Source organism: Candoia aspera, chromosome 9 (genome assembly GCF_035149785.1).
Source record: "Candoia aspera isolate rCanAsp1 chromosome 9, rCanAsp1.hap2, whole genome shotgun sequence".
In the NCBI taxonomy this organism is placed as follows: Eukaryota; Metazoa; Chordata; class Lepidosauria; order Squamata; family Boidae; genus Candoia; species Candoia aspera.
In genome coordinates, this window is record NC_086161.1 from 3,059,255 (window position 1) to 3,076,259 (window position 17,005).

The 17,005-nt window shown below is 50.3% G+C and overlaps 2 protein-coding genes across 5 annotated transcripts in view; both read left to right on the top strand.

Moving 5' to 3' along the window:
* NHERF4 (NHERF family PDZ scaffold protein 4) overlaps window positions 1-17,005 on the top strand; it is a 284,353-nt gene that overhangs the window by 206,425 nt on the left and 60,923 nt on the right. The window lies entirely within an intron of this gene.
* Window positions 797-10,136, top strand: HINFP (histone H4 transcription factor). 4 transcript variants are annotated; one of them, XM_063311261.1, is made up of 10 exons: window positions 797-866; window positions 2,437-2,612; window positions 3,650-3,876; window positions 4,816-4,927; window positions 5,461-5,613; window positions 5,804-5,881; window positions 5,987-6,107; window positions 7,620-7,758; window positions 8,220-8,344; window positions 9,436-10,136. In XM_063311261.1, exons 2-10 carry the CDS (start codon window positions 2,447-2,449, stop codon window positions 9,908-9,910), a joined length of 1,596 nt encoding a protein of 531 aa, XP_063167331.1. In that variant the 5' UTR covers window positions 797-866; window positions 2,437-2,446; the 3' UTR covers window positions 9,911-10,136. The 4 variants fall into 4 exon arrangements, with proteins under 4 accessions (XP_063167331.1, XP_063167330.1, XP_063167332.1 ...); XM_063311260.1 differs by having other exon boundaries at window positions 861-1,000; XM_063311262.1 differs by lacking the exon at window positions 797-866 and adding an exon at window positions 1,057-1,186 and having other exon boundaries at window positions 3,653-3,876.

Here is a 17,005-nt window from a genome sequence, read left to right on the forward strand (position 1 = left end):
TTTTCTATTCTTTGCTCTTTCTGATTTGTGTTATCTTTTATTATTGTTAAAATCCTTAATAAAAATTTTATATACATATACATATATGAAACGCTAAACCACACTGTCCGTCCATCTCACTTGCTTGCATAGCAGAACCCAGGCCAGGCCTCTTGAGGCTCCTCTCCCACAGGAGAGGCTGCCATGGGTGCCAAATGCCTTTGCAAAGCCCTGCCATTGATACAGCAAAGCAGAGGAAAAGTCAAGGGAACGCTGTGACTCTCTCCCCTTCGCCCCAAATCTGCTCTTTAAAAACCATTGTCCTGATCCGGAGCTGCTCAAGCATTCCCCAAGCTTGCAGAGAGGGATTTTTGGAGGTGTGGCCTTTTAATTTGCCTAATAAAAATACTGCCTTGAGATGCCATTTCTGCATCCACATGGCTTGATTTTTTTTTCTGCTTTATAGGAACAGTACCTTGCAAGGGAGGAAGTGGGAAGACCCTTGTAGCTTGCACCAAGGTCTACAAAAATTCTAGGCGACAAAACACTTTACACCATATTTTTTTCTCCTCTCAGTCTTTGTTTTCTGTGCCTCCAAGACTAAGTGGATGGTTTTCCACGGGATAGCTTTGGCTGAACAAGGCTGCCCACTCAACCCGGAACCATCCCTCAAGAGCTCTCTACTCACTCCGGACCTAACACCACGATGCTCTCTTTATGTTTTGACAGGCCGGCTAGGTCCCGCCCTCTCCTGGCCACACCATTGGCTGCCTGGACACTTCTGGCGCCTTCATTGGCTGGCGAAATTCATCCGGGCGTTTCGCGGGCGCGCAGGTGGTGGGGGAAGGGACCGTCGCGCTGGACGTCGGCCGGCCGGGAAACGCACGGTAACTATGGAAACGCGGCCTAGTGGGTTCCCCCAGGCCTTGGCTCTCCGAACCGGAGGGCGTTTCCGTTATTCCAGACCCCGGTTTTTCGGCTAGCGAGCTCTCTAGCGGGGACCTTTCTTCGGCCCCACCTGGTGGGTGTGTGGATGCAGCATGAAAGGGCAGGCGCCGGGGAGGGAGCAACTCAGACGACGGCCGGGGGCCACTCCCGCTGGGGCTCTCCAGCCGGCCGGGCTTTCAGCTACGCTGGCGCCCTCCAGCCTTGGACAAGCTGGTGGGGATTAGGGAACCCATGTCCACCCACCTCTGGAGGACACCAGGTTGGGGAAGGCGATTTGTTTTTCTCCGGGGGGGGGAAGGGGTAACAGCAATGGATAGAAACGCGAAGGAATTATTATTATTATATTTTATATAATATTTACATCTTTGTGCATATATATGTATGTAATATATCTTTATATTACATATTATATATATATATGATAATATAATATTATTTATATAGATACAGATATTAATGTATTTGATTTGGTATGGCTGCCCACTTCGGGAGACTCTGGGCAGCTTCCAAAAACCACAAAAATGCTAAAACAGTTAAAACAATTCTATAGATATAGATATATAACCATATATAATTTATATGTAGTATAGTATAATACAGCCTTTCTCAACCTTTTGACCCTGGAGGAGCCCTTGAAATATTTTTCAGGCCTCGGGGAACCCCTGCACCTTCAGGCTCAAATATAGACCAGAAGCTGCAAAATCATTATATTCGTTTCATGGGTAGGCCTACATAGATGCATGAACAGTGTTTTTAAGCTGAAAATAAAGAATGACACTTCCCTCTTGAATGTGAAGTTGCCCAAATTTGAAATAATTTTTTAAATAAATCGTGGTCTCCCAGGGAACCCCTAGTGACCTCTCACGCAACCCTAGGGTGCCACAGAACCCTGGTTGAGAAACCCTGGTATATTATAAGATGCTATATATTATAGTATTGAGAGCCAGTTCGCTGTTGTGGTTAAGGCATCAGGCTAGAAACCGGGAGACTGAGTTCTCATCCTGCCTTAGGCACAAAGCCAGCTGGGTGACCTTGGGCCAGTCACTCGCCTTCAGCCCCAGGAAGGAGGCAATGGCAAACCACTTCTGAAAAACCTCGCCAGGAAAACTGCAGGGACTTGTCCAGCCAGTCTCCGAGAATTGGACACGATTGAATGGATTAAAACAAAAATTATAGTGTAATGTATATATTAGGTGTTGATGTCTATACTTTTTTCTTTGCCTGCTTGCCCTACCCTTTGGGCTTAGGGAAGGTCATTGCAACTTTGCTGGAAATTAATTGCAGTTGGCTTGCTCTGAAGCACTTTCTCAGTGGTGCCTGCCCTGTTCCCTCAGGTGATGAGGATGCTTTTCTCAAAAGGCAGTAAAATCCACGGGATAATAGGAGTTGGGGAGGTGTGTTCTGGAGAATTCCAGCTCTTCCCTTCAGCCCCTTTTTAAGGCTTCCGGGAAGGCAGTGGAAGGCCTGCTTCGGGATGTGAAAAGGACCCCTTCTCCGATTGCCATCCAGGGTTGTGGCCATGCCTCCTGGGAAGGCGGGGGAGAAAGAGGCTTTGGTCCTGCAGTGCGAATGGGAAATCTGCAGCTTTGTGGCTTCGAAGATGGAAGAGTTCTGTGAACATATGTCGAAGCACCTGCAGCAGCATCTCCAGGGCAAAGAGGAGGACAGCGAGATGGATTCTCTTGGTAAGGGGCTCATGATACAGGTTTGGTTCTCAGTGCAGTCTGAGGGGGTCAAAAAAGTCAAGCTGTGATTGTCCTGACTCCCAGGAAACACTCTGAGACAGGGAACTGGTCTCTAATGTGTATTGCTAATACATAACAGTAATCCTAACAAACTGAAGAAACGTGGGAAAAAACCAGACATATAAACCCCAAAGGTTAAGGCGGTCCCAGTCTGTGTCTCTTTGAATGACTGACCAATTCCTCAGTGCTACGCATGCGCTTAACAGTCTGGATGGGAGCCCCCTGCTCGCCATCCTTACTCATGACAGTGATGTGCATAAAAAGGGGCAGGGCTTTGATTGCATGGTGGCGGCTGCCACCTTGACTTTTTTGACCCCCTCGGACATCCCTGTGACTCTTGCTTGCTTTTAGTGTGAGCTGCAGCATTCCTCTCCAAAACCCCACCATTGGTACGATACCTCTCTGTACCTCCTTTCTCCCCCGTGTTAAAAGAATGGATTGGTTTGATTAGAAAACCCATTCTCATCTAAATTTCCCTTCTGATTCAATGCTGAGCAGCCGGTATATTTTTCTTTCTTATTGTGGATAGTCTGTTAAGCAGTCCGGGTTTGCCCAAACGTGGGCGTCATCCCACTGGAATTGCAAGGGGGAAGTTGCAGGCCCTTCGCTGCTGCAGCTTACTTACATCAGGGTGAAATTGAAGCAGGCCACAGGTGCGAAGTGCTGTAGGCGAGGGGCACGTTGGGAAGGCAGGTGTATGCTAAAATGGGTTTGAAGGGGTAATGAGAGCATGAATCAGCTAAGGAAAGGGGGTGTGGTTGAGAAAAGTTTGAGGAGGTTATTTTCCCTGGCTTTTTAAAATTATGAATAGCCCTGCTGTTAAATCAGAACAGCCTCTTACAAACATCATCCAGAAATGTAGGTGCTTAAGGCCTGCTGCTAAACGGACATTAGTGATGCAAGTCTGCCATCCCTTGAGGCCCCTTGCAGGTATGAGTTTTGTGCTTGCTCCGTGAACTTTCTCTTTTTCTCCCCAGAAGAACACGCTTGCCTCTGGCAGGAGTGCGGCTTCTGTTCTCCCGAGAGCCCTGCAGAGCTCGTCCGCCACGTTTACTTCCACTGTTACCACACCAAGCTGAAGCAGTGGGGACTGCGTGCCTTGCAGAGCCAGTCCGACTTGACTCCCTGCCAGCTGGACTTCCAGAGCCGAAACATCATCCCTGAAATCCAGGAGAACTTCCTTTGCCTTTGGGAATACTGTGAGGTGAGAGATGCGGCGGCAGGACAGGTGGTCCTTCCCAGGGAAATACTGCGTTGGGTGTGTCCCCTGTACGTTGGGCTTCACGTGAATGGATGAAATAGGACGACCAGCTTCTATGATTCAGGCAGATTCTCAGTGCACTGTGACAGCTGCGGGGTGGATCTGAGTCCATTTTTTTCCAGATCAAAACAAGTTGTATAAATTGTTTTAATTTGCAGAGCAATCTGCCCTCTTTTCATTATTGAAGAGATTGGGCAAACTTGTCCATTTCTCCCTCCTATTAGCCTAAAGCATATGCAGGAATGACTTCTGAACACTCCACCCAGTTTAAAATTGAATTTGCAAGAATACGGTTCTGAAATAAAAGTAGCATGCCTGTGGAGGATGTTTGAAATGTTTTTGCTATTAATAAACATCGCTATATCTCTAGGACTAGTCTCTGGCAATTCCATAGCACAAATGTATGACATTCGTAAACCTAGGTCCCCTTTTATATTCCCTTTAGAAATCCACACCTGAACCCATACCTGCCCTGTTTATCTCTGATCATTCCAAAGAAAGTTGTCGTGCAGTTTAATAACCTTTAAGACTTCCCTTAGGGTGCAGCCAGAGAACTGGAATGAGAGAAAGCAGGGCAAAGAGGACAGAGAAATGCTGAATGCATTGATATGATCTCAACAAAATTCCTTTTACTGAATGGAGCCGTGAGGAGGGAGGCACTGATTATTGTTGGCCAGCTTTCAAACATAAAGTCTGCGGGGGTGGGGGGGTATACATACTTCCATATGTACGCCGAGCTACTGAATGGCTCCTAGAGGGTATTTATTAAGCTTTTAGAAAATAAAATACTGATTTACAGGAATAACAGACTTCAATGGATATTTGCCGTTTGACTCAGTTTATACTAAGAACATACCCTTACTTTTCTCGCCTCCCTATCAGCGAGCTTTTGATAACCCTGAATGGTTCTACAGGCATGTGGAAGATCACAGTTTCTGTGCAGAGTACAAGGCAGTTGGGAAGGAGAACCCCATGGTCTTCTGTGGGTGGAAAGGTAGGGTTTAATCTCGTATTAGGACCTTTGCTGTTTGGTTTTTTTTTAAGAGCTCCAACTCTTCCTGTTGTTTTGAGTCAAAATTAAAGACGCAAAATGTTCTTGTTTAGAACACTGTACAGAATTCACCCACATACACAGCACTGTATTTAAAAAAATACTGAATGTGCATTAATTTTTTATATGATCTATAAATACTATTTCTGTGATTCACAAATTTTATCAAATGTTTGTTTTTCCCAGTAGGGAGAACATTTTAATGCTACTTACCTCACTGCAAAATTAATAAATACATTAAAACATTTTGTCTTGTGGCTGTTAGGCAATTTATAAGGGGGGAAGCTTCTTCCTATTTTCATGCACATACAAATGAAACAGCTCCTCAAAATCTATAGAAAAAGCTGGTGTAGAATCCCAGAGTTTCTGAGGGTTATTGTCCCTGCCAAGCCGAGAGCAGCCATCCAGGACCTGCCAGACAGACTTTTGGCTTGTACCAGCTTGGAACAGATAAGCATCGTCCTTCTTTGTTCTAGAGTGTGACTGCACCTTCAAAGGCCGATGTAAGTTGCGTGAACATTTGCGCAGCCACACGCAGGAGAAGGTGGTGGCTTGTCCCACCTGTGGTGGGATGTTCTCCAATAACACCAAGTTCTTTGATCACATTCGCCGGCAGACAGCTTTAGAACGTGAGTACCTAAGCTTCATCACGCTTAGCCAGGAGCCATGCCGGTTGTCAGACTTGCTAACCAACATGAGTTTGGAGCTGAATAGGGTTTGAAGGGAGTAGATGTCTGGAAGAAGGGGAGATTGTTGCCTAAAGCCGTTGCTGACGGGTCCTCTCCAGCTGAGACGTGTCCTTCTGCACCTGCTTCACAGAACAGCGATTCCAGTGTTCGCACTGCTCCAAGAGGTTTGCCACTGAGAGGCTGTTGCGGGACCACATGAGGAACCATGGTAAGGGGCGATGAAGGCCGATTCCCCCCCCCCCTCCTCTTGCTGGACTTTCCCTTCCCAGGGATGACCTCTTCTCTCACCTGTGTGTGTGTTTTTCCTGAGCAGTCAACCACTACAAGTGCCCTCTCTGTGACATGACCTGTCCGCTGCCCTCCTCCCTGCGCAACCACATCCGCTTTCGACACAGCGAGGAGCGGCCTTTCAAGTGCAACTACTGTGACCACAGGTAGGCCAAGCCCAGCCCAGGGCAGGCAGGAGCCAGGCGGGAAGCGGCCCTCGGATGGGTCGCCGGAAGGGGACTGTTCTCTGCAGGTGAATCCTGCTGCTGCTTCACCTCTAAAACAGATGAGTAGCAGCTGCCCAAAGAGTGTAGAGTTTGTGGTGCCTCGGCAGCAGCTGGTGCCTGGCCCCAAATGGCATAATTGCCGTGGCTTTATAAAATCCCTCTTCTGTTGGCCCATCGAATGTGGAATTGTTGGGCAAACCTACCAGTTTAGTTCAAAGGATATTTGGGTTAAATAGCCATAGTTTCAAGCACTAATTTTTTAGACCCGTGCTGACCTTTTTATCAAGGCCTTGCTCAGGGTGACACATGTTACATTGATAAAATCAATATGTAGGACATGAAATATTTCTTTCTGTTCTTTGCCAACATAAAGCAGAATTAAGACTTTACTCATACTGAAATGGTTGTAAAGGTTAATCAAGCCTATAAATTTTGAAGAGATTACTAAAAGTCCCAAATTCTATTTATAAAAATTACAATTAATATTATACTGGGCTGTATTATAATTCACATACATGAATGCCATTATATAAGAAGCAGCCGTAAAAAATAAAAAGGCTAAACAACTAGAAGTTATCAACAGTAATATGGTCCTTGGTCTTTGGTCAGTGATGTGGTGCTCTAACCAGCTGTCAGTTCCTGGTGAGTTTTATGTGGCAACCTTAAGTGCTACGGAGGCATTACAATCTGACAGTAGTAAGAAAACTGGCCTGTGTGCCTAGCACCCTTGTAAGTAGCGTGGAGATAAGAGTGCTTTGAATATCTCTATGGAATTAACACCGTGGGATCTTTTAGTGGGGATTATCTAGCCTTCTCATTGCCCAGGGAAAGTAAATAGGGAGAGAGTAATAACAATGCTGATTTCACCGTCAGCGATCATTTACACCTAGATCAGAATCTGTCTTCCAGTCTATCTTCCAAGCTGGAAGAGCTAAATTCATTAGGAAAAAAGATAATCTTAACCAATTCTTGAATCTAAATATCCTCACCCTCCCCTCCTGGGAGATTTAGACTGTCTTTTGTGACATATGGGTAGCTGGCGGAATAATTTCACAGCAGGACATTGTAACTGCTTCCTTTTACATTTAAAAGTCTCTGCCAACAGAATTAGCAGGATAATAGCCCAAAAAAGCAATATTATTCAGCAGAATAGATAACCTGGTTGAGTTAGCAGTTGGAATATTGTCCCCGTCAGAGGCTCCCTGAGGATTTGGAGGGGATCTCTGGTGATGTAAAATGTGGTCCTCATGATGGGGGAAGACAAGCATGGCTTGCTGCCTCTTGCTGTTCAGAAACGGAAGTGTCCTGCACTTGGAAATAGCTAAATCATGGCAGAGTGAAAAAGAGGAAACATGGCATCTTGTGACTTTTTAACTGCTGCAATCATATGTGCAGCGGTATTGTAATGTTTATGCCAGGATTTAAAACGCTTACTTTGCATGATCTGTCCAGCTGTAAGAATCTTATTGATCTACGGAAGCACTTGGACACGCATAGCAAAGAGCCGGCCTACCGCTGTGAATTTGAAGCCTGCAACTTCAGCGCCCGATCCCTCTGCTCCATCAAACTGCACCACAAGAAGGTTCATGAGGTGAGAAAGAAGCAGGCCGGAGTCACAGAGCCTCGGGCAGTTTCTGATTTTAAGGGAAAAGAAGCAAGGCGATTACCAGAAGCTTTGCAGAAAGACTCTGAGATAGGGCTTTGGCTAGAAAATTACAAGCTGAAGCAGCAATTGTTTCGTTTCCCAAGAAAAGAGCAAAGTTACATCTGCTAAGTTGTTTCTATCGCCGCCTCACAAATATTACCATCAAAGAGTTCCCAAAGTTTTGCCCCTTTTCTTCTGGAAATTCAGCTGAGTTCCTCCAACACTCAAAATTTATTATTATTACTATTATTATTTATATATGTACAAATCTGATTTATTGTTACAGAATCTACAGACTTGCTTTACAAACAGAACAGCAAAACTGGGTTCCTCAAGTTGTAGTTTCACAGTTCAGTGGAGAGAGTTCCCGGCTAACCATTTCTGTATGCCTTTGCTTTCTCCCTTAGGGCGATTCAGAGCCACGCTATAAGTGCCACGTCTGTGACAAATGTTTCACACGGGGGAACAACCTCACTGTTCACCTCAGGAAGAAGCATCAGTTCAAATGGCCTTCAGGCCATCCTCGTTTCAGGTACGCAAAAGTAGGGCAGAGCTGAAATACACGTTGTGGTTATGTGGCCCCATTCACAGGCCATGAAATCGAGGTCATGTTGCAGAGGAATAGCCAGTTTGCCGGGAGAAACTGACCTTCATCGTAGTTGTGAGCTGCTAGCAGAGGATTCCTCTGCCCAAAGGCCTTCTGCAGAACAGTCTCACTTTGCTCAGAAGTCCACCCTTCAGCCCCTGCCCTCAAAATGCAAAGGAGAGGAAGAGGTTTTGTAGCCTTCTCATTGCGCTCCTCCAAAAGGTTAGGCTAAACCTCTGGACAGCTGGACATTTAGCCCAAGCCAGACTGGTCTGCAAGTCTGTAACAGAACAAGCCAGGAGGTTTTTGGGGAAACAGACCGTTGCTCTGGACACCCCTGGAGCACATTGTGCTGGTCTCATCAAGCCAGCAGCAGAGTTATAAATGAAGATGGTTGTGGTTAATTAAATCCAGGCAGTTTGGATAGGCTGGTAGTTTTGACTTGCTTTGGGTTTGTATGTTCTTATCTCTTAGAGACAAGCCACCTTTTCTTAGTTCTTCTGAGCCAAAGGTGCCAAAAGGGAGGCTGGAGTGAGTGGTGACTCACTCCCAGCAAGGCAGGTTTGAAAGAGTTTGTGAGCTCATTTAACCTGCGTTGGAGAAGAGGGATCAGAAGTGTAGCCTGCAGCAGTTGAAAGAAGGGTGTACAAGCAGATGGCCGCCACCCTTTCGGCGATCCCTGGGAACCATTAGGTGGGGCTGCTGCTATTCATGGCCTCAACATGGCAAAACCTTTCTCTTCTCTTCCACCAAGGTGGACCCCTTTCATGGTGTTCTGTAAATGCCAGGCAAGGTGGAGAACCATGTAGAGTCTGTAAGGTTCTTTCTCACCTTCTGCTGAGATTTCTGGACAAAGAATAGCCGTGTATTTGCCCAAGAAGTGGCACAGCACCCCGTCTCGCAGTTTTGAGTGTGTGTGTGTGTGTGTGTGTTCATCAGCTTTTCATTATATATTGTGCCTGGATGCCAAGAACCAGCCACCAGGCTGGCATGGTTCCCTGCTAACAGCAGCCTCTGTAAACCGCCCCCCCCCCCAGGTACAAAGAACACGAGGATGGGTACATGCGCCTTCAGCTGGTGCGGTACGAAAGCGTGGAACTGACCGAGCAGCTGCTGAAGGACCGGGAGAAGCAGGGCGGGTCACTGGACGATGCCGCCCAGTGTGTGATGCTGGCAGGGTCAGAAGGCGGCTTGCAGGGCATCATCCTGGAGTCGCCAACGGAGGAGGCGGCTGAGACAGATGTGCCAGCAGCTCTGCCAACCCAGAGCCCTGCACCACCACATGCCGATGCGTCCCCGGACCGTGAGCCAAGTGCACCTTCCAGCCCGATCATCCGTGTGGTGAACAGGACCAATGAGCACGGAGAGAGCGAGACCGTGTACTATGTGATGGCTAACGCCCCATCCGAGAGCCGGGCAGTTGTGCCTAGTGGGTTTGTTCCAGAGTCAGAGGAGAATGTCATGGACAGGCTGCAGAAGACCGCTGAGGAACTGGGCATTCAGATTCTCTGAGGCTCCTTGTCCTGCTTGGGGTCTTTCCCCCACCCCAGTGGACATTCAGAATTTGCCAGTGCTTTGCCTTGGCTCCTGGTCAAAGTGTACATTCTCGAATGAGCATTTTGAGGACAGGGTGCCGTGAGGTGAGAGGTGGGGGAAAGGTTCCCCCCCCCAAATGCCCTTTGTAGGCTCCTTCCAACCTGGGACCTGGTTGTACAGCTCCTGGCGAGGGGCAATCTGGTAAGAGGCGGTTGCTCTGGAAGATGGCAGTGACTTGAGATGAAAGCCGTTTGCGGGTCGGATGCCTGCTTGCTGTGGGGTTCCTCCTGACCACGCAATATCTGCCTGGCCTTACTTGAAGCGCCGGTCGTTCCAAGAGGCTGACTTCGTACCTTGGGAGACCTTTCTTTTATCTCCATCCCGGTCAGCCCACCCTTGCTCTGAGCCTCTCATGCGGGCTCCTCAGCTAGCAATCTCTGCCTCTTTGCAATGGGTTTGCCAACACCATGCCCTTCCTAGCAGCACAAGTCCCATTCACAAGCGACGGGGCCGTCCCTCTTCCGTTTCTTTCCAGAGGGTCCTGCGCTGAAGCATTCCAGGGTGGCTCGGGGATCTTCTCTGTCACTGACCCGTTCCCAGGGGCTGAGGAGCCCACTGTTCTAGCTCTTGCCCCATAATCCACTGCTGCTTGACTTTTTTGCAGAGATCCTTCTTCTGTTATCTTTGGGGCAGGAAAGCCATGTGCGGAATGAAACGCTGTGGTTTTCTTCCCTCCATTGCCTGAGCAAGGCAGGAAGGTGTGCGTTGTAATGACTCCTACGTCATGAAGAAGGGGAGAGAGCAAAAAAGGATGCTAATGCTTGCCGAGGGGTCTCTCCCATATTGGGGTTCCAGCTCCTGGCTTGCAAGGTTATGTTACATTGACATGGAGAATTAAAGCCACACAAACAAAACCAAGTCTTGTGTCAGATGCGATATTCCTTGCAATCTGTCCTCAAGTTTCACCAGATCAGGTCAGACCTCGATGTGTGATTGGTGGGGAGCAGCCTCGGAATAAAATTTCTTCTTGGGAAAACTTGAGGTTGGTTTGGACTGATGCCCAGCCTGTGAAGCATGGGTCCATTGGAGCTGGCAAAGAGGTGAGTCTCCAGCTGGATGGAGAACAAGGGGGGGTGGATGGACTCTGCTGAACTTGACTTTATCGCATAGGTGTAGTTGCTTCATAAGCTCCTGTCTGGGTGCACCCATTCAGGAGGCCCCAGACATTTGGTCCCTAGCTTTCTTCCCCTCTCGTTGCCGAGTGTTTCTCATGGCTTCTGAGCCCCTGGCCTCCCAGGGGTTGAGAAAGGCGCCCTTCTGGTCTCCCTAACGGCCTTAAAAATCACCACCACTCCTGGCACCTGCACGAACTCTGAACCTCCCACATTTCTCTCTTGCTTGTGGTGCGTCCTGGTCTCCATTCTCACTCGAGGTGAGTTACGCCAAACTCGTAATTGGTTGCTGGGATGCCTGAAAAATATTTATTTTTATATTTCAAACTCCTATCACTGCCCATCTCTCCCAAAAGTATGTTTTATACGTGGCCAAAGCCTGTTGCAAAACCCACAGCTGTTTGGACTAGCAGGGTATAAAGGCCACTTCTCCAGGAACTGGGAGGTGCCTGCCTAACTGGTCTTGGCTGTTGAGGTCTGTTGCTCAGGATACACGATCCTTGATGTCAGCCCTTTGAGGAAGACAAGGTCAAGGAACAGACGTAAGGATTTTGGAATGCTCCTGGATTGTTGCAAGTCATGGAAGCAGAACCTTGAAAGTTCATCCTACCTCTTCACGGCCACCTTTTAAGGACAGCCAAGGCAAGGCGGGGCTGTTCTGTGCCTTGTTCTCACACTTCCTCCTTTCCCAAGGCCAAGCTGCCATGTCCCCTCCCCTCCAGAGCAGCACTCCTTTGCACCAGTTTTGTTCAATCTGCAGACCCCCCCAATTCTTCAAGGTCTGGCTAGCTTAATTGGGGCACGCGGGGCCTTCGTGAAGATGAACAGGTTGTTACCCCAGGGCGTGGCCCTCGATTCCAACTCCTTCCAGATACAGGATTTAAAATGGATTCGATTAGCCCAACCTGTTCAATGGGTTACACCATCATGGGGCTGACTGGGTTGGGGCTTGTGGTGTGGTTTGAACCCAGCCAATGTGGCTTACGACGCTGCTTCCGTGAACCTAAGCAATCCTGGATAGTTACAGCTAAGCCAGAGCATAACACCTAGGTTTGCTCAGCTATTGTCACTGCTTGCTGAAATGACAAGACTCCACCATATACCTGGAGAACCTTGAAAAAGAGCTTTAAAATGGGTCACAGTGAATCCCTTTTGGCCAATAAGTGGCATTCTGACCTAGGAAATCCCACTTCCTGCCACAAGGGGACATACCAATGCTATGCGCCAGAGCACAGAAGCTTTGGCAAGGACGCATAAACGGCCCGGCCACGCAGCATCCGCCTTGCCTGCTTCCCCTCCCTCCACATCCCTTCCAGGGACATCCTCGGCTTGCAGGCGGCCTTCCTTTCAGCACCGGTCCCTGTCCATCCGCATCTGGGTTCCACAGGCAGAAGGTTAAAAAAGGTCCTAATAACAAGCAGAGGGAGAAAGAATCACCTGCTGCCAGTCGGAGTAAACCGTCTCCGACTGACAGGGGTGCCCCCAGGGGTGGTCAAAAGAGTCAAAATGGTGGCCGCGGCAGCACGATTGAAGCTCTGCCTGTTTTCCTTCTGCACCGACAGCTTCAGTCGTGCCATTCAATCCCAGCCACGGTCTTGCCTTTTTTTCACCACAGCCCGCAAGCACTGGTGCAGTCTGGGCAGAAAAGTGGTTTTAGGGTTGAACAGAACTCCATTGCATCCTGCTTCTATCAGGGCTTGTAAACCTTTATGGGATGGTGGGTGCAGCTGGAATTTGGGGTTGTTGGGTGTTCTGCTATGGGGGGAGAGCTTGCATGACTAGGGAATAGCTCCCCGCATGAGCATGGCCCGTCTCACCATCTCAATTTACCAAAAAGCAAACTGATCAGGTCATTTCCCCGGACCCTCTGTGACCTCCCGCCCCCCTCCTGGGTGCCTTCCATCCTCCTCAGCCTTCCCCCTTTCCTTCTGAGTAGATGGGGGGCCTTCCACTAAAAGCCTTCTGCTGCCTGCCCCCCACCACGCTGAGGTCCAGCCTGGGTGATCTTGAACGGCTGAGCAAGCAGGTTTGTCCTCAGGTGGGAGACCATCACTGGAGGCTGGTGTGGGAAGAATGCCATGGCTGGCCTGCCTGTGGGCCTCCTCCTGCTCTGGGGGAGGGGGGGCACGGCCAGATCAGGGACAATGCTGATGCCCTTGTGTTATTTTTTGAGACTTGGCACAGCATTTTGCACAGTTTCCTTTCTGAAGTCACCTTCTCCTGGCCTCGCACACTTGGAAGTCTTGGGACCACCACTCCCTGGCACCTCAGCCAGCGTTTCTCCAAGAGGGAGTGGGGGCAGGCGGAGATGCTGCGAGAATCTTTAGAGAAGGCCCTTTTTTTGCAGAAAGAAACTCTTAAAGCAAGAGAGCAGAACCAGGACCCACTTCTGGCTGGCACCTGCTTCTGTCTGGGGCAATCTGGGGTCATGTGCTGCTGCATGGGGTGGGGCCACCATCCGGATGTATGGAGGCCTCATTTCTCCAGGATCCTTCTGACCCGGGATCAGATGCGATCCTTCTGACCCGGCCAGATTAAAAGTTTAACGTAATTATAGGTTGCCAAGAGACGGCTGGTGATAAATGTTTGCACACTATACAGGCCTAGTAATATAAGCATAGCTCCATTAAAGGGATGACCGTATCCTATGGATAGAGCTAGGAGAAGGTAGGCATGACTTCTTGCCTTTGCCTTTGCAGATTAATGCCCCTCGAGCTTGTACCCCAAGCCCTCCGCCAAACGCTGTAAGCAGAGGGGAAACCAAGGCACAGGACCTTTTTCAGGACTAGGAACATGCCGGGTTTTCTTGGTTGGTTGGTTCCCTTTCCTTTAGCTGTAGCCGCCGCCGCCGCCACACACACACACACACACACACACAGCCCCCCGGGAGAGCGAGAGCAGAGTCTTTCCCTGGGCCCGTGCCGGGCGGGCGACTGCAGCGGGAGCCCCCCACCCTCCGCCCTAAGGCGAAGCATCCGCGGGCCCTTTAAGAGCAGCGCTCGTGCCTTCGGAGAGGAGCCCGGCCGGGGAAGCGCAGCCGGCCCAGCCCCTTCGCGCGGCGGCCAGTCCGCGGAGCACACCTGGGGGAAAGCGGCGGCGGCCGATGGAGGAGGCAGCCGGGTCCAGCCCGGGCAGGGGTGGCCGCTAGCGGGGCTGGGCTGGGCAGGTCAGGGCAGGGCTAGCAGGGCGGCGGGCTCTCCCTCGCCCCCTCCCCACCTGTTCCAGCCCGGCGCCCCCGGGGATGGCGACGGGGGAGGCGGTGGGCTGCAGGCGCTGAGCCCGGCTCGGGGCCGCTCGGTCTCCGCAGGAGGAGAGCCGCTGCCGCCCCGGCGGGCGCTTGCTCGGCCTTGTCCGCTCTCAGCGCCCCCCCCCCCAGCCCCCCATGCCCGTTCCGGCGCCTGCGGAGGGGAGCTAGAGGTCGGCTGCAGGGACAGCGGCGGCGCGGCGTCCCCCGCCCAGGCCGGGGGCTGAGCCAGCAAGGAACCGCGGAAGGCAGGGGTGAGTTCGCCCCGCGGCAGTCGGACCGGCGGCCGGGCCCCCGCACGGCTGGCTGGGGCGGGAGGGGCGCCCGGGGGCTCCCCGCGAACCCCCCCCCAGCCCAGGGATTGGGGGACCGGATGGGGAGGGGAGGGGCGGAAGGGCGCAACGGGGGGGAGGTCCACAAACTTTTGGGCATCCCTTCGCCTCCGAGGCTGCCTGGGGGCGTCTGCGCAATTTGCGGGGAGCGCTTTTCCCCCAGGCCGGGGTCTCGCCTGAGCGAGCAAGGAGGGGGGATCTCAGGACACCCGGAGGGGGGGCTCAGAGAGGGGCAGGGGCCCTTGGGGAGCGGTACCTGCCGAATTGCTCCAGATGGTATGGTGCCCCTTTTCCTAGAGGACAAGGCATGGCACTGGGAGAAGGCTGTCTGATAGGGGCATCTTTGACACCTTCGGAGTTCATCTGCTTTGTTTTCAAGGAAGCCATCTTTTAAATCTATCTATCTATCTATCTATCTATCTATCTATCTATCTATCTATCTATCTATTATCTATCTATCTATCTATCTATCTATCTATCTATCTATCTATCTATCTATCTATCTATCTATCTATCTCTGTCTACAAAGTCTTGCCCTTCCAGGACCCTTGAGGCAGGTGGGGGATTTCAGAGTGCTCAGCCTTAGTGTTATAGAATTCCAGGGGTCCCCTGACAAGTTTGGGCATGCTTAGACACCCCCCCACCCTTGGCATTGCTGGGTTCTCATTCCCCTTAAACCGCAGACTATCAGGCTGCAAAATGCTCTTAGTGGGGTGGAGGAAATGGGGGCGGAGAGATGGAAGAGATTCTATCCTCTCCGACTTGAATCTTTAGCAGAGTGATTAGTAAATAACACCCGGACCTGGATCCTGGAGAAATCTGGGCTCCAGTTGCAAACCAGACATGCATTTTAAAGCACCCTTTATTGGCTAGCCAGAAATAAAAGCATTTCTGCAATGGGATCGCGGGTGGCTTTGAAAGGGGGTGGGGAGGGGGCTTCTGGAGCCCCCTTCCAGGGGATCTCTGTTCTCCCCTAAGGAACGGTTAGGTGAAGAAAAGGTGTTTGTATGGTATGGTGGTTCTGATGGTTGGGGAGAGAAAGGATCTCCATGAAAGGCAAACCTTGGGGTGGCAGAAAGGAAGAAAGAGATACAGTGATGAAACAGATCAGCCTTTGGTATTTCACCCCAAGGAAAGGCAACAATCTGTTCAGATCCCTGGGTGGTAGCATCTTGGCACAGAACAGCAGAAGAAGCTGCAGTGCTTGGAAAAGCAAGTTAAGGGCTTGCAAATGAGGGGAGGGAGCTGAGCCTGCGCATACGTGCATTTTCTGCGCTTTCCTCTATGCTGCCTTTGGACATGCTCTGGGCCAGCAATCCAACAGGCTTCCTTCCATCCATCCATCCGTCCTTAGTAAGCTAGTCCTCTCAAGCTGAGGCCCTTGGACTACAACATCCATCACCCCCAGCCTGGCTATACCTGGGAGATGGCCACTGTAATCCAACACTTTTCGGGGGAGGGAAGCTGTGCTGATGATGGACTAGGTTTGGGACTAGAGTCTGCTGCCACCCACAGATAGCCAGCCTGCAGGGGGGGGGGGGGAAATCAGCGGGGAAGGGGTTTCTACCAGCATGATCCCCTGCATACCTTTTGCAGTGCAGGTTCTCACCCTGCATTGCTGATGCTCCAGCAGCTTAAAAGAGGACGGGTTGGAAGCTGGTTCTCTCTTAGATGCATGAAGGGTCTTCCTCTCACCCCTCCCCACAGCCTTGAAAAGCTGAACAGCCCCCCTGCCCCTTCCTCCTCCCCTCTAGCCTATTTAATCAGACTCTCCTTGCAGAGAGATGGTCCATCCAGCTTCCCCCCACCCCATGGCTTGTCTTGCATTTGAACACAGTCATTAGTTTTTGCCTTTGTTTTTAATCCTCGGTCCAGATTTGGCCGGCATCCATATTTCAGCATTTGTTTTGAAACACTTTCCTTTTCTTGTTTTAAAAAAATACCCTAGTATTAGAAAAAGCTGAAAGAGTGGGCAGAAGTGGGGTGAGCTTAGCCTGCATATCTTGCTTCCTGGTGGTTAGGTTCTTTTGCCAACCTGGAGGCCCCCAATTCAGTAGTACCAAAGGCAGCGAGGGAACCATCCATTGGCTTCCTGGTTTGGCTACCCCAGCAACTTTTTGCAGTACAGTAATGCAAAGTTGGTGTACCCTGGGATCTGGTGACGTTTTGTCCAATCCCTCTTAGGTGAAAAGAGGAATGTCCTTCTAATAGCCCAGCTCTAAATGCATCCCATTGTGTTAGCCTGGAATTTGTTTAAAATGTATCTGGATAGCATTGGCGATTTGGACTTCCACGCAGAGAAACCAGTGGCCTGGCAAAGGGC